The 23,968-nt window shown below is 55.2% G+C and overlaps 2 protein-coding genes across 2 annotated transcripts in view; both read left to right on the top strand.

Annotated features, from left to right (window-relative positions):
• The window catches only part of LOC119103139 (limbic system-associated membrane protein), a 96,730-nt gene that overhangs the window by 19,634 nt on the left and 53,128 nt on the right, over positions 1-23,968 (top strand). Inside the window, exons 3-8 of the mRNA XM_037226589.1 lie at positions 6,902-7,109; positions 8,357-8,512; positions 11,470-11,610; positions 13,753-13,893; positions 15,039-15,191; positions 20,480-20,545. Coding sequence (XP_037082484.1) covers positions 6,902-7,109; positions 8,357-8,512; positions 11,470-11,610; positions 13,753-13,893; positions 15,039-15,191; positions 20,480-20,545 — 865 coding nt within the window. The remainder of the gene's footprint in view (positions 1-6,901; positions 7,110-8,356; positions 8,513-11,469; positions 11,611-13,752; positions 13,894-15,038; positions 15,192-20,479; positions 20,546-23,968) is intronic.
• Positions 832-2,536, top strand: LOC119102522 (putative tubulin polyglutamylase TTLL9). Its single transcript, XM_037225904.1, has one exon. It carries the CDS (start codon positions 992-994, stop codon positions 2,327-2,329), a length of 1,338 nt encoding a protein of 445 aa, XP_037081799.1. The 5' UTR covers positions 832-991; the 3' UTR covers positions 2,330-2,536.

The following is a 23,968-nucleotide window of genomic DNA, read 5'->3' as shown; positions in this document are numbered from 1 at the left end:
TCTCTTTCCTCTCTCCTCTTCTCTCTTCTCTCTCTCTCTCTCTCTCTCTCGTCCTCTCTCTCTCTCTCTCTCTCTCTCTCTCTCTCCTCTCTCTCTCTCTCTCTCTCTCTCTCTCTCTCTCTCTCTCTTTTCTCGCTCTCCATGGGATGGAGCGTGTCAGGTTTGCGTGTCTCTTCTTTTAGTCTGCCTTAGGATAAAAGTCGTTTTGATGACCCACCCACATGACCAGCAGCCTACCATGGATCTACCCACATAAACAGCAACGTTCCGCGGATCTACCCACATGCAAATCCTCACATGGACTCTGCTCATCTCCGCGCCTCATCATTCATCTGTGGCCGTACGCGTTATGACCGATTATTGTTTAACAATAATCAATCCCTGGCCGCGCGCCACAAATATGTTTCTGTCGCCGGCTTTCTCACGGTGGCTGAGAGTGTGGTGGTCGGGCTGCGGGCGTCCATTAGCTGTGGCCGGCGCCACGCGGCTGAGGTCTCTGCGACGCCGGCGGCCACCAGAGGGGCAGTGCAGGGACACGGCTGGTGGGTCAACGACATCCATTTCCGCTTAGCTGCTGCGGTCAACCCAGCTTATGAAAGTGTGTGCTATAAGCTGGAAGACGTTACGCACTTTTGGCGGACTAGATGAAACTATTCATACGCACCATATTGGCCCCGAATGAGCTCAAAGACATGGTCATTTCTGGAATGTTTCCCGCCAAAAGACAGCATAATTACATGGCACGTGGTTAATTTCCCAGATGGAATGAGTCAGCTTTAACAAAGGCACTTCTTAAACTAGATACAAAACTTTGAGCGTGTACTGCAGAAGTTTGTCGTTGGTTTACACGAAGCAGGCCCTTAAGTTAGAGAGCAGCCGTCGACCCCCACGTAAGCAGACGGAACCGATCTCAGCTCCAACTTCAAACAGGACCCTGTGTGGGTATCGAGCGCCGTTGAGACGCCGTTCAAAGGAGGTCCGAGCGGAAGACATGGCAGAGAAGCGGCGGACGAGTGAGCTGGGCGGACGACCCACCATCCGCTACCGCTGCAGCTTCGGCCACGTTATGCTGGACGTGTTCCGGTCGCGCGGCTGGAAAGAGGTGGGGCCCGAGGACCCAGACTGGGATATCAACTGGTGCGATGTAAGTCAGCTGAAGGAATACTACGACCACACCTTTTTGCAGGACCACCAGCGCATCTGCCATTTTCGCAACCACTATGAGCTGAGCCGCAAAAATATGCTGATGAAGAACATACGCCGACTGAAGCGTCAGATGGAGAAGAGCGGTACCAAGGAGGAGGCGGAGCGCTGCGTGATCTGCCCGACCTCGTTCGAGCTGCCAAGCGAGTACCACATGTTTGTCGAGGAGTTCCGGCACTACCCACGCGCCATCTGGATCATGAAGCCGGCAGGCAAGAGCCAGGGACGCGGCATTTTCCTCACGCAGCGGCTCAAGGATGTCACCGAGTGGAAGATCAAGGACAAGCAGTTCACGCCCAGCTTCCTGGCGGGGGACAAGGACGCGGCGCTCGGGCCCGAGACGTATGTCGTGCAGCGGTATATCTCGAACCCGTACCTGATCGGCGGCCGCAAGTTCGACCTGCGCCTGTACGCCCTCGTCTCGTCGTACACGCCGCTCAAGGTGTGGCTGTACCGCGAAGGGTTCGCGCGGTTTAGCTCGGCCGAGTTCACCACGTCCCAGATCGAGGACAACTGCATCCACCTGACCAACGTGGCCATCCAGAAGCACACGGTCGAGTACAACCCGCAGCGTGGCAGCAAGTGGAGCATGCGCCAGCTGCGCCACTTCCTGCGCGCGCGCCACGGCGACGCCATGGTCGCCACGCTCATCGACGACATCAACAATGTGTTCATCAAGTCGCTGCAGAGCGTGCAGAAGATCATGATCAACGACAAACACTGCTTTGAGCTGTACGGATACGACATCCTGATCGACAGCGAGCTGAGGCCGTGGCTGATGGAGGTGAACGCCAGTCCGTCGCTGGCGACCACCGGCCGGGACGACTACCGGCTCAAGTTCGCGCTGCTCGACGATACTCTGCACGTGGTTGACCTGGAGGGCCGACTAACGGGCCGTGAACTGCGCGTGGGCGGCTACGACCTGATCTGGAACGACGGCCCAGTGTCGGCCGATGACAGCGCACACAGCTGCCACAATTTTGGCGGCCAAACGCGACCCAACACGTTCCTCGGCTGTTACAACGACCGCGAGGAGCAGCTGCAGGAGATCCTGCAGAGCAAACCGCGTCGGCAGCGCGGCGGCAGCGCCCGGCCCTCCACCTCCGTGCAGCAGATCTGCCAGTGAACCGTAGTGAAACTGGCCGAGCTGCTCCTGGGATCAGGCTGGGTGTGAACTTTGGATGTGATTGCGATAGCAGAGTTCAAAACAACTCCTCGGTTTTTAAATGCTGTCTGACCCAAAAGCCACATCTTATTGGAGAAGCATTCGACAAAGATGTCCTCCGTCTGGCGCCTGTTCGTCGTCAGTCGCCCGCTGTGGAACATGAATGTAATGCATTTTCCTTACAAATAACCTTAATTTTTCCCGGCATCATCGCAGTCCAGATGAACTCATCTTGCTTCTCGCGCCCTACAGACAGTGCGTGCCGTCAGACATCGCCGACTAGCTGTGTGTCGGCCCGCGGGATGGCTTTCATTAGCTCCAGTTCTGACTGGGCTGAACAGACGGCAGCGCTAATGCGAGGGAGTCAAAATTTCCCTCCACGCCTGGCCATGCTTCCGACAGGCGTGCACGCTACACAGAGAACATCCAAAGAAAATCGGACACACTCATCTATTCACGCTGCATCGATAACAGGCTTCTATTGTCGCGCGACCCACGCCTCTGCACGGGCCATTCGTCTGGTGTTGAAACAAAGCGATGGACTGGCCTGCATTCATTTCCCTGTCCGGTCTCCGTGATTCAGACGTTATGGCCTAATCTCACGCAGCGTAATTGGAGGGGTCTTTGAAAATTCGGCCAATAAATCAGGTCCGGAACAAAACGTTTCGCCGATTTTCTGACGCAAGACTGTTTGCAGTTAGCACTGCGGTGCACAGTTCTGTGTCTTCGGGGAAGGGTGAGCCTCGGCAAGTTGGCGCGAAGTTTGTTCATAAGCCACCAGGCTACTAAAGTGAAACGAACCAAGCCTTCTCACCTAGGCACAGTGGTACAATCAGTTCAACGTTTTGGAGGGTCCAGGCCATTGACACCAGGTCGGTCTACCAACTGCCAGAATAGAGCGATCTTCGCAGGGAGCAACGACCCCACAGAAGAGATAGCGCACGTAACCTGGTGTGGAAATGTGAAAATGTATAATAATGCCGGTTGGGCGATTTCAGTATATCACTAAATAAACGCTATAAGCGCTAATATACGCTAAATTGGCGCGTAAATTGCAATGTTTCACGCCTTAGTCGCATCGTATGCACCATGGGACAAAATCTCTCAGATCTTGTGATGTTCTAGCTTCGCGACAGATCATATAGTTGCGCACATCGTCATTCAGCTTCCTAAATTGCCCACAACCGTCCACAGCATCAATGAACACACGGGTACATTTAGAGCACATGTCTTCGCCGTTTCGCATTTATGGGGTCACCGCCCATATGACCCTTCCTGAGCCATTGGTTGCGGGCGGGCTAACTTGTGCTGCAGCTGTGCCAGCCACAGACAGCAGATCGGAACCGAGGAGCGCTACTACACAACGTGCCCCGCGCAGACCGCCGCCGCCCAAGTGATCATTAACCGGCGGCCGGCGGCCACTTTGTCACATCGGCGTGCTTAAATCACGGTCGGAGAGGGCATGAGTGGACCGGCGGCGACGGCTCGGCCGGCCGCCGTGCCGATTTAGGAGTGGGTCGGGCACTCCGGCCGGGGTGGGGCGCGCCCCGCCCAGTGGCGGCTCAGCTCCGCAGCGCGCCGGCCTGCCGCGGCCGGCGGTGGCTGAGGCGGGCAGCTGTCTTATGGGCCATCGCTGTCCGGGACACGGCCCGGCGAGCTAGTCGCCGGATCGCCGAGGGTCTGCTGCCGCTGGACGCGGACACGGCCCGGCGGGCTGGTCGCCGGATCGCCGAGGGTCTGCTGCCGCTGGACGCGGACACAGCCCGGCGGGCTGGTCGCCGGATCGCTGAGGGTCTGCTGCCGCTGTCCGGGACACGGCCCGGCGGGCTGGTCGCCGGATCGCCGAGGGTCTGCTGCCGCTGGACGCGGACACGGCCCGGTGGGCTGGTCGCCGGATCGCCGAGGGTCTGCTGCCGCTGGACGCGGACACAGCCCGGTGGGCTGGTCGCCGGATCGCCGAGGGTCTGCTGCCGCTGGACGCGGACACGGCCCGGCGGGCTGGTCGCCGGATCGCTGAGGGTCTGCTGCCGCTGGACGCGGACACGGCCCGGCGGGCTGGTCGCCGGATCGTGGAGGGTCTGTTGCCGCTGGACGCGGACACGCCAGCCTCTCGGCATCCGTCACGCGCTGGGGCGTGGTCTTCCGCTGTTGTGACTGCTCTATGTGGCGGAGTTCATGTGTCACGCTGTGTGGAGCTTCATTGCAACTTGTGGCCATGCTGAATCATGGGAAGCGACTGAGTTCGTCGACCACTTGTTCTTGATCTGGTTTGGTGTTTTTTGAAGCTCATTTTTTTAGGTCTCCTGGTGCTTGGGCAGAGCACTCGCTCAAGGGTACAGTGACTAGGAGGAAGCAGGGAAGCTGAGCGCTCAATTTTGTGAATAGTGAGCGTTATCGAGTCCCGTGAACAGTCCCGTGAATGCAGACTGAAAAAACAAGCAATAGTGGCTACCGACACCATCCCCAAACTTGGGAGAACTTCCGTCGTTCCCTCCCCCGCATATCCAAAGAGCGGGGCAAGGCGTGCAGGAAGTCTTCTGTCCATTGGAGATATTCCGGATATTCGTTCAGCATGTTCATCACTTCAAACATTATTTATCCACGAATTGCGCACTGAATAACGAACAGCAAAACTTTTAGCCGGTCGTACCCACCGCCCACAGTCCCGTCAAGCTACTACGGTCGCGAGCAATTAGCCCAAACGTAACCGTGTTACGAACGCTCCTGGGGAGGCCTCCGGCGCCGCCGTGATCGTCCTGTCCAGCCACCGGCGCGGATCACCGAGAGAGTCGGCAAAAACGGCTCGGAAGCCGCCCTGTGCAGTGCCCAGCTTTACTAACAGCATTACGACGCTGCCGTCTCAGCCAGTGCCCGTCCGACAAAGCCCGGCCAGATCGGGGCCTTTTGTCCCGTGCCGGCCGACCACCCCGGCGCCGCTACTCGGCGTATTATTTGACACGCTGCTGTCGTTATGAGCACGCCGACAACAGGACGGTATCGAAAGACACATTGCTTTATCTTTGGTAGACACCCATGCTGTGAACTTGTCTGGTGTGGTATTTTTAGAGAAGGGAGGTAGGTAGGAATTGTGTTCGTGATTTGTGAGGATGAATTGTCGTGGTTTTCCGTTTGTATACTAGTTGGCTTTCATTAAAATGCCGCCCGCGGAAGCTGTTGCGAACATAGAAAAATTTGACTCATCGTTATGGATACAAGAAGCCGCACTTCTCTCCCAATGCAGCTTTGTTGTTCATTTCAGGAGTGCTAGCATACATCAGAGTGCGTATTTGACAACGATGAATAAACTTCCGACGTTTTTTTTCAGGAGAACCTCCTTCTTTAGAATCTGGTATCTGGTTTGTATTGTAAATATCTTCAGGGACTTCCAAAAGCTCAGCGAAGCCTATGACCGCAGACAGCAGACTCAACGTGACAATACATAGCGGTGATCGTCTCGCACATGACGACACGTCACAGATGGTGTGCTAAAACTCTGCAGTCGTCGCCATCGGAGCGCGCCGTCGCCATCGGACCTCCACGCGCCGGCTCCCCCCGTCCCAGCTCTCCGTGGGGCCGCCAACCCCGCGGCCGTAAACACCGCCGCCGCGCCCCACAGACGCGTAAATATAAATCGAGTTGTCTTATCATGGTGCCAGCAAAAATCAAAGTGATTCAACGGCGTGCATAAACCCCGTGTTTAAGTGGGCGATAGTGGCGGGTGCGACTGGCGGCGGCGGCGGCCGGCGGCGCTGATGGCGCGGCCAAGTGGCGGCGAGCCCGGCCCGGCGGCGGCGATAGTGGCGCTGATGGCTCGGCCTGTTGGACCGGGCCGGCACGGCAGAGGAGGGCACCACGCGCGTGGACGAGGCGAGACTATGCCGGTCGGTGGTGATATATGTGGGTGACGGCAGCATAGCTGTTAGGTATTTTCCGCGTAAAGCACCACAAATTTAGCGTACGATACGACGCATGCAAATGAATTGCATTAGTGTACATCAGACATCGGAATGTTAATGTCAGCTCTCGATTGAGGGGCGCCGTGTCTGGTATGTTTACGAACAGCCGATTAATGTTTAAAGAAGAGCTCTTGCTCTCCGTCAGTGGAGCTATAAAATAAAGGGAAGTATTTAAGCAATGACGATCGATAAAACGCCCGGTTCAACGCGCCATGCGTTGATTTAGCCCCAAGCAGCATTGAAGTGTTTTTTGGCGCTTACCCATGGAGATCGCAAGGCTGAATTCCACAATGCACTTGACTGGACTCGACAGGTGCGATCGCGGCGGATGGAAGCCACATCACGGTATCCTCTTGCGACGTCCCATGATGTTGATGGCCAACGGCATGGCATGGCCGGGAGGCTTTCACAGAAGATGTGCCTCTGGCCATATTATCACGTCATCACCACCAGTATACCGGCAGGTTCTGGAGAGAGCCTCCTTATCCCAGCCCGCACCGTGTCAGACCAGCTGCTGCTCGTCTCTGCTGAACGCAGCCCGCCTCCGGCTGTGACCCAGCGCGCGTTCTTCGCGCAGGTGGCCTGGGTGCGGGTGGACACGCAGACGATCCTCACCATCCACCGGACGGTGATCACGCGCAACGCGCGCGTCACGTTGACGCACGGCGGCCGCGCCCGGTGGCACCTGCACATCGCCCAGGCGACGGAGGACGACCGCGGCCTCTACATGTGCCAGATCAACACAGACCCGATGATCGCGCAGACCGGATACCTGCAGGTGGTCGGTGAGTCAACGTCGCCCTCTGCAAGGAAGAGATTGGGGAGAGGGCAGCGCGAGTCGCGCACACGGATCGGTCTGAAGACGGCCGTACGCTGCTGGCTGTGGTGTGTCGAAGTGACGCTCTCATCGCTGGCACTGGTGTAAGGATGGCATCTGTACGTATAGCTGCTGTCGCGTGGGATTGGTAAACACTTAGCAATGCAATGTTGCAGGTATATTTTTTTTCGGGGGGGGGGGGGGGCGGGCGGAGGCTACTGCTCTACCGACCTTGCCGTGGCATGCTGCACGGCCATATTTGAATGCCTTAAATATGTTGCATCCAGTAAATTGTTGCAGGGAGCAACCGGGAATCTGAATAAAATGAATTCCAATCGTACCTTACAGGCATACAAATATTAAAAAGCGTTATGCTGCTGCTTTCAGTTGTGCTTTTTCTCAATAGTATCTCATATTTTCGGGTCCTTAACATTAATGCTGCGAAACACACTTCACGAACGTGCTCTGGTTGGCACGTGCCCGTTTTTTTGTCTGGTCCGCCTGCTAAGCCGACGATCGCTGCGACTTGCAGGGATTCAGTTGTGTTGTCGGCGCTGATGCGCGGATTTTGTCCGAGCTGCGGCAACTTGCGCGGCTTCATCGCCGCCGGCGGCGTGTCACCCGATCACGCACAAAAAAGGCTCCGCCCACCGACAGACACGCAAGCAAATCGACTTTGGGTTCAGAGGCTCGTGGGCTGGTGTTCAGTAGACATCGGGCGAGCGGCGGGGGGGGGGGGGGGGCAGGGGCCGCTCCCAGACAAACGTGATGCCTATGCCACGATAGGTGTGGCCCTTGGTCCGGCGTTCAGTGCTGATATGCAGCAGCAACTGTGTTGGTTTTAAATAGTGGGGCTTGAGTGTCGGTGAATGTGTAATGGAAAAAACGGCACGTGATCTCGTGCATGTAAAAACGACCCGTAGTACATCTGCGTGCATTGCTTGCGCTGCCGTTTTTCGCTACGGTACCATCTTGACCCTTCTTACCTCGATCACCTGTTTAGATAAAATCTTACGAATTAAACAGAGACACTCACGTCCATTTCAAACGTGTGAGCCGTCCAGCAGCCTTCAGCGTTCTCGGGCCAGGAGCGTGTGGTCACTCGGTCAGCTCTTGTGAGCGGGAGGTCAGCGAGCGTCGCGAGACGTCCTGCCGTCGCTGAACCCGATACGGCCGGTCATCTGCATGTGACGCCTGTCTTCGCCGGTCCCGCAGTGCCGCCGCGAATTCACGACGCCGGCAGCAGCACGGACATGATCGTGAAGGAGACTCGTGACGTCAGCCTGGTGTGCCGCGCCTCCGGTTACCCACAGCCGAGCGTGCAGTGGCGCCGAGAGGACGGCACAGCCATACAGCGTGCGCAGGGCAGAGGTGAGCAGACGACACAGCCGTACAGCGTGCCCAGGGCAGAGGTGAGCAGACGACACAGCCATACAGCGTTCCCAGGGTAGAGATGAGACTCGTGACGTCAGTTTGGTGTGCCGCGCCTCCGGTTACCCACAGCCGAGCGTGCAGTGGCGCCGAGAGGACGGCACAGCCATACAGCGTTCCCGGGGTAGAGGTGAGTAGACGACACATCCATGTAGCGCACCCAGGGCAGAGGTGAGGGGATGGCACAGCCACACAGCGCGCCCAAGGCAGAGGTGAGGGGATGGCACAGTCACACAGCGTGCCCAGGGCAGAGGTGAGGGGATGGCACAGCCATACAGCGTGCGCAGGGCAGAGGTGAGCAGACGGAACAGCCATACGGCGCGCCCAGGGCAGGGGTCAACGGACGTCACAGCCATACAGCGTGCCCAGGGCAGGGGTCAGCCGACGTCACAGTCATACAGCGTGCCCAGGGCAGAGGTGAGAGGATAGCACAGCCATACGGCGCGCCCAGGGCAGGGGTCAGCCGACGACACAGCCGTACGGCGCGCCCAGGGCAGGGGTCAACGGACGTCACAGTCATACAGCGTGCCCAGGGCAGGGGTCAACGGACGTCACAGCCATACAGCGTGCCCAGGGCAGAGGTGGCGGGATCACATGGTCATTCAGCTCGTGAAGGGTGGAACTGATTGGCTTTATTAAAGACCGCATGTAGACAGGTGGGTAAGGCAACGCTGGACCCTTGGCGTGGCGATCATGGGGCATGACTCGCCGAAGGTCGAGTACAGCCAGTCACGCTTTTATTTCTTTATAAAGGTGTTAACCGACGACCCTATGTGTGGCGGTGCACCGATGAGTGAATGATGCCAGGCGTCTGTCTATGGTTGACGGGTCGGTATGAAAAGGTGCAGATCTCTGCTTGGCTGCCAGACTGCGGGTGCCAATCCATTTTCTTCGTGATTAGCCATTACTATTCCAAGTCGTAAGGGCAAAATGTGGTGGTGACTGTTCTTGCCCGCCGGACGAGGGGGACTCCCTCGTGCTCTCTTGAAGTTAAGAGAACAGCTGTATATCCAAGCGCACGATGCTGAATGTTTCATTATTAAGCTTAAGGGTAAGCTTTCCGAAGAAATTCTGTCTAGTTATCTCCTGTATGAAATGTCGCATGGGATGATGCGTGACATTTTTACATTGCTTGGGTGACGCCGTCTAGGGTAAAACTGGATTAAACGCACCGACTGAAAACATATCTAAGGGAATGATCATTACTGTTTACAACCTGGTTTGAGATGTCGTAAGCGTCCTTAATCGATATAGAGCGCAGCCAAAAGAGCGTTATCGATCTCCATTCGGTTCGCGTTCGTACCATGGTGCTTTCTGACGTAGCTCACTGGGGCTTCGTAAATAAAGTCTAACCTGTGCGCGTGACCGGGTTGTCACGGATGACACTTACTTTCGGGTCACAGTCATTCACGTCTCACACTCACTGACGGCTCACCTCACGCACAGGTCACGCTCACTCACGGGTCACACTCATTCACAAGTCACACTCACTCACAAGTCACACTCACTCACAAGTTACACTCACAAGTCACACTCACTCACAAGTCACACTCACTCACAAGTTACACTCACTCACCAGTCACACTCACTCATGGCTCGCCTCACTCACGGTTCATATTCGCTCACGGCTCACCTCACTTACTGCTCACCTCACTCACGGGTCACGCTCACTCACTAACGGGTCACACTCACTCACTCATGGGCCACACCCACTCACGGTTCAACGCCGTGATATGATTTGGAGTCATCTTGGTGGCCTATGCCATAGTTTGCCTCTGCTATCATCGCAGGCATAGTTTTGGGGATAGTAAAAAGCAGCCTAAGCCTGTGATGTTAGCCCTTTGACCTGGCTTTGATTACAACAGGTTATTGCTCTTGATGTTTGAAGAAGTTTGCCCACAACCGACTCCTGCTACCTTATCTGCCGTCTCTCCAATATCGAAGACTTATCTTCTATCTCATTGACAAGGAAGGCGTGTACCGTATAATATTTGGGATGTCCAGTATGTGTCAGCACTGTCACATACTGGAGATGGACAACACTGTCAGCTGTAATTGTCCACATACGGATTTGCAATAATGCGTTGATGATTGCATGTGAATATCCGAACGCCATTCCACATGTCCAGCTTATGACCACCCCTGCTCCAACCCGCCCGTTCGTGAGCTTTTGTTCTCGCCTGGCCTTCGCTGTCTTAGCGCACCAAACACTTCCTTTTTCGCGGAAACACCAATGCTTTTCGCCCTCCGGGAACCCAGCGGTTTTTGACAATCACTCCTACCACCGAGCCATTATAAACCCGGCTCGCTTCATTACCTGCGCGTGAAATGCAATTCTCGGGGGCCACTCTACATTCCGAGGCCGCGCCTAAAAAATATGTGTTGTGGTGACGGCCTGCCACTAGCCGGTGCAGGTCTTCAGCCTAAAACTGCGGGGTCCGGTAGTACGGACTGAAGGTGGTTTGGGGTGGAATAAACCAACGATAATGGCAACGGGTAGAGTGGTCAAATTACGCCGCAACTGTTGCGGGGCTCGACACTGGCACTTGATGAAAGACGATGAATGGAGGGCGGGTGGGGATATCTACCGACCTGTTTGTAAAGGGATGGAATAATTTGCTTAGCCCAAACTTTGTGACCCGAGAAGCCGCACAATGACCGTCAGAGGAGAATGTAAAACTGCTACATGATCGGCGAGCTCCTTGAGCCCAGCGTAGGTCGGTGCCCTTGTGCTGGGGTCTCATTGGAAACAGTCCCACTCTCCGACAATCCCCACTGTCGCCCGCGCCCTACACTGTGCCGCTCAAAGGGTCCGTGACCGACTCCTGGTGACCGGGGCGCCGCGATGCCTCGTCGGAGGGCCCGTGCCTGACCCGCGGTGACCTGTCGTCCTGCAGAGCTGTCGGCCGTCACCGTGGTGGACGGCTCGGAGCTGAACATCACCCGCATCAGCCGCCTCCACATGGGCGCCTACCTGTGCATAGCCAGGAACGGCATCCTGCCGGCCGTCAGCAAGCGGGTCTACGTCAAGGTGCACTGTGAGTAGTCGCCATCGCCGGCCGAAGCCAGCGCTGATGGTGTGCGACGACGGCAGCCGGCTCGGCTCCATTCTAACCCGGGAGACGAGGCTCTAAACAACATCAACGATTGGAGTGTTGGATAAACGATCGATAAGTTAACAAGCACTCTTCGCGGCGCGGTTACCCAGCCATTGCTCTGTGTTTGTCCAAGTTCTAAATGCTGCAATGTTTGCATTTATAACGAGTTAAGCAAGTGGGTTTAGCGCTGGTGGTGAGGCGTAGCACAGACGACACTTCACACCGGTCCGATCAGCCCTCGGCTGATGAGCGTTTCTAGCGGCCGGTCCCTTGGAAGGACATCTGGAGGCATTGGATTATCAGCAGTGCACTGCGCGCATGATAGAGGTGCTTTTGTGACGTGGATCGTTGAAAGCTCCATGGGGCGTTATTGTGCACATGCTAGAAAGTGATCGCACAATTTACACATCAGCGAAGAGAAAGCGTAACGTCATTTTTCAAAACAGTGTGCTGTTGATTATCCTCCTATGTAGGCTCCATTTGTTGTCATCTTCACCACGATCTGCTTAAAAACGAGCACCAGTGTACACAGTGCTCAACAAATGCAGTTTTCCTTCGCAGAAAAAAAGCAATGATATGTCCAGTAGAGTTAGACAAAATGTTATTGCATCTCACACACGCTCCATGTCCTGCGCTGAGGTTTACCACTCACCGAAATTGCAGTTTCCGTGGCTCTGCTCACGATAGTGGTATGGAGCTGAGCGATCTGCGATGCGGGGTGCCCCGGGCTGTCCCGTGTTGAGTGATAGGCTGTGCGTGTCCGGCACCGGGCGCGTGGCGAGGCATAAGCCGCTGAGGGTGCGCCACAGGTGCGTGTCGGAGAACGCATAGAGGAAGGAAAACTGAGGGAGGGCTATCACGCTGGTTATCTTGGGTTTTAATTCTGTAAGCTGCATACTTTGCCGACAGCATCCCATTTTAAGTGTGGAAGACTGCTTCAATGAAAATATAAGCCGCGCAATACATTGACGCCTAATCGAACGCCCACCATGCAGAGCAGCCGCTGTCGTGCGTTCCTGGCAGTGGCCACATTACGGATCCTAGTGCTGTTCGCCTCTGCACCGCCAGTGAGGTCCTCTGGGCCTTAACCCTCCTCCCGTGCCAACAGTGAAGCCCTCTTGAGTATTACCCCCTCTGCGCCAACAGTGAAGTCCTCTTGAGTATTACCCCCTCTGCGCCAACTAGGTGAAGTCCTCTGAGTATTATCCCCCTCTGCCGCCAACAGTGAAGCCCTCTTGAGTATTACCCCCTCTGCGCCAACAGTGAAGTCCTCTTGAGTATTACCCCCTCTGCGCCAACAGTGAAGTCCTCTTGAGTATTACCCCCTCTGCGCCAACAGTGAATCTCTCTTGACTCTTACCCCCTCTGCGCCAACAGTGAAGTCCTCTTGAGTATTACCCCCTCTGCGCCAACAGTGAAGTCCTCTTGAGTTATTACCCCCTCTGCGCCAACAGTGAAGCCCTCTTGACTCTTACCCCATCTGCGCCAACAGTGAATCTCTCTTGACTCTTACCCCCTCTGCGCCAACAGTGAAGCCCGTCGTGACTCTACCCACATCTGCGCCAACAGTGAATCTCTCTTGACTCTTACCCCCTCTGCACCAACAGTAAAGTTCTCTCGAGTCGTACCCCCTCTGCACCAACAATGAAGTTCTCTTGAGTCGTACCCCCTCTGTACCAACAGTAAAGTTTTCTCGAGTCGTACCCCTCTGCACCAACAATGAAGTTTTCTTGCAGTCGTACCCCCTCCGTACCAACAGTGAAGTCCTCTTGAATCGTACCCCCTCAGCGCCAACAGTGAAGTTCTCTTGAGTCTTACCCCCTCTGTACCAACAGTGAAGTCCTCTTGAGTCGTACCCTCCTCCTGCGCCAACAGTAAAGTTCTCTTGAGTCGTACCCCCTCTCCTACCAACAGTGAAGTGCTCTTGAGTCGCACCCCGCTGCACCAACAGTGAAGTCCTCTTAATCGCTGCGGCCCAGGTCCCTTTCCGCGCTGACAGGGTGATGCTCTGAGTGGCCCTGCTCCCGCTCAGACTGACCGGCGACGCCGCTCAGACTGACTCTGACACCTCCGCGCCGCCAGTCGGGCCGATGATGCTGGTCTCCTCCCAGCTGGAGTCGGCGTACGTCGGCCAGCGCAGCAAGCGGCTGCAGTGCGAGACGGAGGCGTTTCCGCGCTCCATCAACTACTGGACCAACGGGCAGGGCGAGATGATCACGGCAGGTAATAACCAGTGACACACAGACGCCGCCGGACCTGGCGCGGCGCTGTCCCCCGGCGCGCCCCCACAGACATAATCATGGTCCCGGCTCGGCCGCGCCCCCGCGCTCATTCAGTTAGCCGATGCGTTTTCGATTATCTGGTGGGGGGACGTCACAATCAGATTTGCGGCCGGCAGAAAATGTTCTGAAAATGTTAATCTGGCAAGATTGGCACCATCTCGAGGGATGGCCGGCAAATGGTGCCATATTGGCTGGTGTGGCACCTTGTGGCGGTACTGTCCCATCCTGTCAGTTCTCTCCCTCTCCTCTCTCCCCTCTCTCTCTCGTCTCTCCATCTCCCTCTCATTCTCTCTCTCTCTCTCTCTCTCTCTCTCTCTCTCTCTTCTCTCTCTCTCTCTCTCTCTCTCCCTCTTCTCTCTCTCTCCTCTCTCTCTCTCTCTCTCTCTCTCTCTCTCTCTCTCTCTCTCTCTCTCTCTCTCTCTCTCTCTCTCTCCTCTCTCTCTCTCTCTCTCTCTCTCTCTCTCTCTCTCTCTCTCTCTCTCTCTCTCTCTCTCTCTCCTCTCTCTCTCTCTCCTCTCTCTCTCTCTCTCTCTCTCTCTCTCTCTCTCTCTCTCTCTCTCTCTCTCTCTCTCTCTCTCTCTCTCTCTCTCTCTCTCTCTCTCTCTCTCTCCTCTCTCTCTCTCTCTCTCTCTCTCTCTCTCTCTCTCTCTCTCTCTCTCTCTCTCTCTCTCTCTCTCTCTCTCTCTCTCTCTCTCTCTCTCTCTCTCTCTCTCTCTCTCTCTCTCTCTCTCTCTCTCTCTCTCTCTCTCTCTCTCTCTCTCTCTCTCTCTCTCTCTCTCTCTCTCTCTCTCTCTCTCTCTCTCTCTCTCTCTCTCTCTCTCTCTCTCTCTCTCTCTCTCTCTCTCTCTCTCTCTCTCTCTCTCTCTCTCTCTCATTCTCCCCCTCTTGTTCTCTCTGCTTTTCTCTCCTTATCTCTCGCGTTTCGTCCGTTCTTTCCATTTCTTTTTTTAGTTTCTCGCGCATTTCCTGTCTCTGGTGTTGCATAGGCGTTGTTGATAATTTGTTATTATAGCCTTCAGTAATCAATAAGTCCGAAGCGATGTGCACCATTTTGAACTTCAGTGCCTTTCTACTCTCCTTTTTCAGGCCCTAAATTCGAGATAAAATCGGTTGAGACTTCTGTATACAAAGTATCAATGATCCTGACCATCATGGACATCCGCAAGGAAGACTTCCAGAGCTACAAATGTGTGGCGAAGAACTCATTAGGAGAAGTTGATGGCGTCATATCTCTGGACGGTGAGCATATTATTTCCGACAGCACACTTTCCCGTCAGGCATTCGGAGCCTGGCGTTTTGTACCTGTCCAAACTGAGATAAAGTTCGCCCCGCGCCTCGGATTTAGGAATCACGCGAGCAAAAAGTAGCTTGGAAGCGTCCCAGAGCGTCAGTGGCTCGCTGAGACAGACACGTTAAAGGTCTGACGTGGCGTAAGAGACTGGCCCTGCCCCGGAGCGTCAGTGGCTCGCTGAGACAGACACGTTAAAGGTCTGGTGTCAGTCACTATGACACACAGTCAGTGGTGTCAGTCACTATGATGAACACAACGGAAATGCACAGCGCGGCGTGTAGGGGATCGGCGTGGGCTGTCACAGCGCGGCGTGTTGGGGATCGGTGTGGGCTGTCACAGCGCGGCGTGTTGGGGATCGGTGCGGGCTGTCACAGCGCGGTGTGTAGGGGATTGGTGGGGACTGTCACAGCGTGGTGTGTAGGGGATCGGTGTGGGCGGCCACGGCGCGGCGTGTAGGGGATCGGTGCGGGCTGTCACAGCGCGGTGTGTAGGGGATCGGTGCGGGCTGTCACAGCGCGGTGTGTAGGGGATCGGTGTGGACTGTCACAGCGCGGTGTGTAGGGGATTGGTGTGGACTGTCACAGCGCGGTGTGTAGGGGATCGGTGCGGGCTGTCACAGCGCGGTGTGTAGGGGATCGGTGTGGACTGTCACAGCTCGCCGTCCCAAGAGACAGAATTGGGTGTTCCGCGTGCCGTTTTAAGACCGTTCTCCAGTGCTAGTATCTGCTGTCCAAACCATGATGGGTACTGTCCTGGCATCATCGTGAAGCCCGATTCAAGCCGCAGTGTACAACGTCTATTAAGCAGCTTAAGATACGGCAAGTCATTTTACTCTGCCGCTTTCTCTGGCCTGCTCAATTTGGCAGGTGCGCACATTAGGGTGTGTCATCAGTAACGAAACCGAGTGAGGCAAGATATTCCTTGGCACAGGAGTCCAAAAGTACACGGCATAGCAAAAGCTCTTCCCAAAAACTTAAATTCGTGCCGCGCGAGCCGATCAAAATATAGCCGCAAACCGATGCCCGGCGCTGCAGTCACTTCATGCTGGGCGGCGCCTGCTGTCGCAGGTAACACCAAGCCGTGGACGGCAAGCGATACAAAATACTTTTGCGTATGGAAGCGATGCCACCGAGCGCTCCTTAAGCCGTCGTACGAGAATGCCTCGGTCTAAGGTCTAATGTGCGGATCAGACATTACCGGACTGATTGCCCTATGGCGGAAACTTTATGTGGTGTTGAGTATGAACTCGTTGTATAAGTATGTTGGTTAGTATTGCTTTAGGCTTTCACTTCTCCAAGGCAACTCACGTGATGCAAACAAAACCATGCATAGCATATGACTCAGAATATACTGTCTGGCGTCCAATTCAGTGCATATAGCAAGTTCTGCGGCCTGTACCATGGGCGTAGAGAGTGGGGGGGGGGGGGTTAGGGTGACCCCATGCACATGTTGCTCCTTGACGAGCCTGCGTATTCGATGTACCGGCCCAAACAGCAGCTGCTCACAGACTGGAAACCCAAAACGCGTGTTGGCGGAGATCGCGTGGTAGCAGAAATACCTTCACAGCTGGGCTCCACATGTTGCCGAAGCTCTAGCTCCAGCCCCAGACGTCCTCGGCAGTTCGGCGCTGTATGTACTCCTTGTGTGAGCTAGACGGGATTGCCAGTGTAGCTTGCACTTTGTTCAGCAGCTCACAGTCCTGGGTCTCGCATTGGAGGCTGTGTGACTGGTCCGTGCCAGGGGATCAGGTTGGTGTGCTTCACGGTCTCGAAGTTTACTGCTGAGATGGCGAAGACCCTGGGCTGAGTGAGACCCTCGGTTTGCTGCTCACGAGCGGCGCGACGATCGGAGCCACCTGTTCGCGGACCATGCGGTTCTCATCCCGCACCATGTCCAGCAGCAGCCGGTCTGGATGGACCTAGCACCCATTAGGCTGGCGGACTAGCTGCACCAAGGCCTATGTGTGCTGTGGCAGCTCGCGGAGCAGTGCGATGCTCCGAAACAAGTTGCGCAAGCCAAAGTCGCAGATGCTGTTCTGCCGGATGGCGGACCATACCGGCACATACTGGCCGACCACGCACTGAAAGAGGCCCTTGAAAGCGTTGCTGGAGGTTTCGATAGAGGTGTAAACTAGGAACAGGCGAGCGGCCAGTGTAAACCATCTGAAAGCAAAAGCGAATATATTATAATAATTCGTTACGAACCGAGCATAAGATCGTACACAAATTATTGCGCCTCTTAAGTGCATATAATCATGCCGATGTCCAGAGTCCTTAAATGTGACAGAATGGGTATCAACAAATATGCTAGTAAACATGAACCAACGAGCAAATGATGCGACATGCTACGGTACGAGATATGCGAATAAGAAAATGCTCAGCAGTAAGCTCATGAAATATCAATTGATACTTGATGAAGCTTAAAGAGCTGTTGCCGTAAATTCGAAGAAAATGCGTTTTCATATTTACCTGGCATGATTCCATGGTCTTATTCGTCGCTGGGCTGCCACGTTTCGGACAGAGCCGTTTTGGACGCCGGAGGCCAGAAGGTAGAGCAGCTGCTAGTTGGTGCTCAGCTGCTGAATCAGGTCGACCGGCAGGTTTGGCACGTGGCCCAGCAGAGGCTTGAATGCCACAACATTCTTCTCCCAGACGCGTCCGGTGCATGTCTTGCTGACGGGTCAAAAAAAAAAATGATCCCGTGGTCGTGCCGTCCAAGCTCAGCAGCAGACGGAGAAGGCTCAGCTCGTTGCCGTGCAGCTGGCAGATGAACCAGTGTACGGGTGACTCGGTGGTCAGCTCAGACAGTCGGAACACGTCGGCTTTCGTCTCGGTGTTGACGGCCGTGCCATCGCAGCCGCGCACATTGACGTGACCGCCGCACTGCGGGCTCATGGAGTGTAGCTCGATGAGCAAGTGCAGGGCGCGGCCGAACCCGGACGTAAAATGAGTTACGTAGCGGCTGCATGGCTCCGCGATGACAGCCACGTGTTTTTGACGGCATTCGCTCGGCTCCGTGTGACTCATGTAGCTCCTGCCTTCGCGGCCGTCAGAGTAGAGGTCAAATCCGACCCGTGAATTACTCCAGCATTTTGACGAGTTGTCTCCTTTCTCGCTCTGTCTCTTGCGCAGCATATCTTCTTAGGATCTGTGGTATTTGGTTTCAAGTAGCCAGTCCGTCTCTGCTGTCTTGTTGAAAGGCATTTATGATAGCAGCAGCGACCCGGTTCGAGCCACGGTAGCTGTCAACCGCCTGCGCGGTGTTATTCAGATCGTTAACGTTACAATCTACAGTGGCAGTGGTCTCAACCGGAACGAACAATCGGCGTCGTCATCACCTTCTAGCGTGTACGAAACCGTGTAGTAATTCGTGCTCTCGGCTGAGTCGCCAGCGCTGAGGCCACTTGGTCCCGGAGCAGGTTTGAGTTCAGCACCAGCAGCCAGCGCTGGCTCAGCAGGCGGCGCTGGCTCAGCAGTCGGCGGTGGCCCATCAGGCGGCGCAGGCTCAACAGCCGGCCGGGAGGCGACTCAGGTTCAGCAGCAGACACCGCCCCACTGGCGGCCGGGCCATGACGCCCCTGGAGTTGTCTGACCATCCTCCGCACCTCGCGAGCCTCCCTAGTCATAGTTGTATCCCTGTCATATGACCCCAGGGTAAGCTCCCAGTACCTGCATTGGTCCTTCAAGACAACCTCCTCTTGATACACCGTGCAGACAATTGGGCATGGAAAGCTGCGCTGAGATTTGCACTTGCATTCTGCGACATCAAGAAGCTTGTTGAAATTCGCGGTGGCGGCGTTGCTGTGTTTCTCTCTTTCTTTCCTTGATTTCTTGCTGATAGGTTTGCTGGGATTATGTCAATCCCTCTCGATCAATTTTGGTACGTATTTTAGATCATGAACGGGGTCGCTACGTTGGTCTACAGTTACCTGGTTTCTGCCGGCGCGGCCTTGCAGATGGTATTAGTGAGATTCCTCTTCGATTCGCTCAGCCTCCTGATGTAGCTCAAGGCTTTCCCGTAGTCGGCAGTTGGTGGTGGGACGGTGGAGCCGGGTGACCTATTGCAAAATGTTTTGTGCGCGACCGTATAGCCCTCGGCATGCTCGTGCAAGTAATTGATCGAAGGAAATGTTTCAGTTCCGGCAAAACTAAACTAATAAACCCATAGCACCCACACAACAAGCATGTAAACTGCAAATCGACATCACAATGATGTGTTAACAATCGGAATCTCGCACCTACCCCAGTCTGCTGGGGCATTCTCATAACTGCGCAGCTTTGGGTTTTACCAAAAGTTGATGTTCTTTGATAACAAGCCAGCTTAAGAGTTGTTTGGCAATGTTTTGCTGGCGCTCTTCATGATATCTATTTCATACCTAATCCACTAGGTACCAGTGGTGTGGAAAGTGGCAAGTTTGAGGCTTGCTGGAGGATGATCCCAGTGAGTAAAATAGGTGGCAATGGTATCGAATGCGACATTCTTGGCGTAGCCAGGAAAAAAATGCTCACGCGTCACGAATATCAACATGGGTACTATGCGACAGACCTCTAAGTTTATCATCAATCCGTGTGCCAAGGAAAAACTTTGCCTCAGCTGATTCCAAAAGATTCACCCCCTCGATGACACACCCTAGTGCACATACGCTTGGCTGGCTTGGCATGCAAGGCTGGACTGCGGTGTTTAGGCAGCTGACCGTCCACAAGGCAGTGGTGCTATACAAAGTAGTTATTTCTCAGTCGTTACACATTTTCGTCAGCGGGATTCTCACGTTTCGTGTAAGCAGCTGGGCCACGACGGGTTACAGCAAATCTTTGTTCTTTATTTGGGTGGAGAGTAGCGTACTTAGCGATAATCCGACGTTGTTTTTAATGGTGGTGGGACTGAACTTTGAGCATGTGTCAAAGTTTAGGTTGTGTAATTGTTCTTACCCGATATAAACAAAACGCTGCAAATAGCCGGCGTTGTTGCGCACCAGCAACACCTGTACACCGATCTTGCTCAGTGGAGCCGCATGGGCTTTCATTTTGATCCATTTGCGGGGTGTGCACCGCAAAACGACTCATACCTTGTTGCAGCCCGTCACACGATCATAGCCTGTCACATCCCACGTGTCACCCCATAACACGCGCGCACCCCCGTTACACCCTGTCACAACCCACAGGACGGAAATCGTATCTTTACTTTAGGTCGTACTTTTTGAGGTGGCCTGCTTATTAACCTGAGTACTTGGTTGCAGAGGAACCGGCTCCGACAACGTTCAGCACGACTAAAATAAGCCACCATATGTTCACTCCTCCCTCCGGTGAGACGCATCTTACCGCGCACTCATCAGTCAGTGTCTGTTCACTGTTAGCTGTTGATGGCAGTGAGGTAAAGTGTCATTCTAGCATCACTGAACTTGCAGACTGTCCGACTAAGACATATCTGACGCATTTGTACGCATGTTTGCATGTGGGGGTGTTCTGCACGCATGTCTAGCCTGATGCCGATGCCAGTTATGAACCGGATCACCAGCAGTGATCCATAAGATTTTAAGAGCGAAATGCTATTTCGCTGCCCCCTCCCCCCAACCCCCCAACCCCATTCATTGAGTGGAAGGAAATGCATAGAGCGAATAGCATGAACCCCACAAGCTCCTCGAGCCCCTCATAAGTCCAAACAAGATCGTTGAGCATCGCTGCTGCTACCTCCGCACTGTCCAGGCCAATCGTGTACGGCTGTGACACAGCCACCAGCCCGCCGCTGCATCGGCTTCGGGAGCACGGCCTCGGCCGCACACTGCAGCTGCTGTGTCACCGCACCGGCAGAGCCCCGGCCCCGCCGAGCCCAGGCCCAGGCCCAGGCTCAGGCCCAGGCCCAGGCCCAGGCCGACGCCAGCGGCGGGAGCGCGTGCTAACGGGCGCCCTTTCAGAGCGCGCGCCGGCGGCGGCGGCCGACGAGCCAGGCTCGTCCCAGCGGGTGCCCAGCCAGAGGGAGGTGGAGCTGCGGCAGCCCGGCCAGCCTCAGGCCCGGCCCGACCACACGCACATCGGTAATGCAACGGCACGAGCCGGGCAGCACCCGCACCGCAGGCTTTCGCTGGCGCTTTGATGTGCGCACTGTGACCCCGGCGGATGGACTTCGGAGGAGGGAGCTGTGAGGATGCGTTGGTGCTGCGTTGGTACTGCGTATTGCGATGGTGGATTTAAAGCCGGGATGGGTGCTGTCGGTGCATGGTTTGCTGCCTTTGGGCCAGATCATCATTTCAGCATTGCATAGACTTCGCACGTATTCGCCAATGATTGGAGTTGAAAATGCCCGTGAAAGTTTGCGACTACAGGAAGCCTCGTTCATGGCTCCTTGTTTGTACGTCGTCCCGATCGCCATGATGAACGCATCCACCCGAACCTTGTCCCAATTTTGCCCCTGCACTGTTTCAGACGCTGACTCGGGCAATATTTCGGAGAACAAGTACACGTTCGGGGACAGCCGGAGCTCCTCATCAAGCTTCACCGACCCAGTCGCCGTCTTGCTCGGGTTCATGTTTCTGCTCGTGCGGTAAACCGAAGCGTCCGCGAGCCCCGAACGTAGTGTGGTTCAGTTCATGGATGCTGCGCCGGCGGTGCTAGCGGCAGGCGTTGATCAGTACCTAAGATGTTTAATGTTGTTTATATGGTGTCGACCAGCTCGGGAACATGAGCCGGGTGGACGAGGGCGCTGTGAAGCCGGCGAGATGAGAGAAGCGGGCATTGACGGTGCTGGTTTAGCAGGTTTCTACAGCAATGATTCCGAAATCAGTCCTGTGATCATTCCGACGGGGTATAGAAACGCATAGAACACGATGTTGTCAAATGTTCATATGATTCTAAAGATATCCTTGCACTGTATCTTAGCTTGTGCACGTTATCGAACTGATCCACGCAGGAGTCACCCACCCACGCACGACGGATGGTCGTGAATTATTACGTGGGCATGTATTTGTTCGATCCGTTGTTAACTAAATATGCGGTAACGTGCAATGAACTGTTACCGACGTGAATGGCTGAGATGGCTGAGGGCGACTATATGCGTCTTGCGACTGGGATAATAAAGACGCCTGTGATGTTGAAGCAATCCAGAGCACCTACTGTACCTGGAGAAGGAAGCATGTTCCGCTAATAGAGAGCGCAATATGGTAGGCGCGGTGGTGGCCGCAACGGACATCATTGCAGTTGGTCTAATCCTATCGTCACCATCGAATACCCGTTGCAACTTTCCACAGTCTTCTTCATCCGTTGCAAGGTCATTGCGCGTGACCTGCGTTGACTGTTCTGCCCGGAACCTTTCTTGGCCGCCGTGGTTGGCGTGCCCAGAGCAGCGTCTCAGACAGCGGGGACGGAGTGTGCACCTGGCCAGCTGTTCATCCCTCACGAAACCTGCCGATGTGGATGGATAAATACAATGACGCTACTTGGCCAATGTCAAGACGATCGCAGCCTCGAGCCAGCTCGCGTGTCTGCTGCGATGCACCGCCCCCTTGCGCAGCGCTTGTCTAGGAGCACATATTGGGATCCACCGTTTACGGGAAGAACTATGGAGCACAAATGCGTGTGATGCTGCACTTCTTTGTTTTGCTTTTTGGGCGAAATCCTTCAGGAGGTGCCTAGTTCATTCAAATGGGCTCTCGCGATTGGTTCACACATGTCAATGCCATCCGCACCTTTTGCTAGCTAGGGGACAAAGCGAGAAATACTAACATCACTGTAGGGCCAGTGTCTAAAGACGTATATTGACCAATTGCATGAAGTGTGCTATTAACATTGGCCGTAACATTGACTTCTTTTAATGACTGGGGTTCTCAGAGCCGTCCCTGAACTGTATCATGCGCTCCTAGTCAATGGCTATCGCTTTCTGCGTCCATTTACACAATGAATGGCACCATCATCTCCTCCCGCCCACCCCACCGCACAGTCGCGCCACCACATAAACTCGTCGGCTACCTTGCTCCTCTCGTTCCCTGTAAAACCCTCCGGCCCCACGCCACCCTAGCCCCTCGGCCCCTCCTTTGATCCGTCTCGCACTGCGTCGTTCCCTGCCGCGCCCTGCCACCGAGCGTTCTCCGCGGCCACCTCGTGCGGCTATCTCGCGTCCCGCCAGCCGTCACCCAACGCACCCTGGCTGCTCGGGCCATCGACATCCGGCTCCCTCCCTCCCCCCCCCCCCCCCGCTCTGGCGCCGCTCATTCTCCCACGGTGTGCATTAAGCGCACCACGATCAGACCGCGCCCCAAGACCGATGCAGAGCAAATCTGCCAGTGGTGATGAACGACGCTGTTTGCGTATTGTCGGTCGGCTGGCAGGCGTCGGTCGCCGACCTGTTGGGAGACGAGCTCGCGCGAACGCGCGCCGTCGCTGTCGACACCGGAGATCCCGGCCGACTGATCGGCGGTGCTCTGCCCGGAGCGGCACCGGCAGAGGGCCGATATCACTGAGTCCTGCTCGTGATCTGCGTGACTCGGCCCCGCGTCCTCCCAGCAGAATCGCCGCCATGACGAGTGTGCTTCCTCAGATGTCATTGGTTCCAGAGAGCCACGAAGTGTTTTGTGTTGCTGAAAATCTTGTGGTTCTCGTTATTTTAACCACAAACCATACGGCAAATGTTCTGTCCGACTGAATAGCTTTGTGTTCTTTGATGAAGGTGCTATCATTTCAAGCACCTGTCATTAGCGCATCGGAAAATATGCGTTTGCAAGCAGCTATTGGCAATG

The sequence above is a fragment of the Pollicipes pollicipes genome, unplaced genomic scaffold (assembly GCF_011947565.3).
Source record: "Pollicipes pollicipes isolate AB1234 unplaced genomic scaffold, Ppol_2.1 Scaffold_5724;HRSCAF=6776_pilon_pilon_pilon, whole genome shotgun sequence".
Taxonomy (NCBI): Eukaryota; Metazoa; Arthropoda; class Thecostraca; order Pollicipedomorpha; family Pollicipedidae; genus Pollicipes; species Pollicipes pollicipes.
This window is presented reverse-complemented; position numbering and strand designations above follow the sequence as displayed.

Excerpts from the sequence above, each read along its gene's own strand:
- LOC119102522 (XM_037225904.1), top strand. The coding sequence starts at position 992 with ATGGCAGAGAAGCGGCGGACGAGTGAGCTGGGCGGACGACCCACCATC.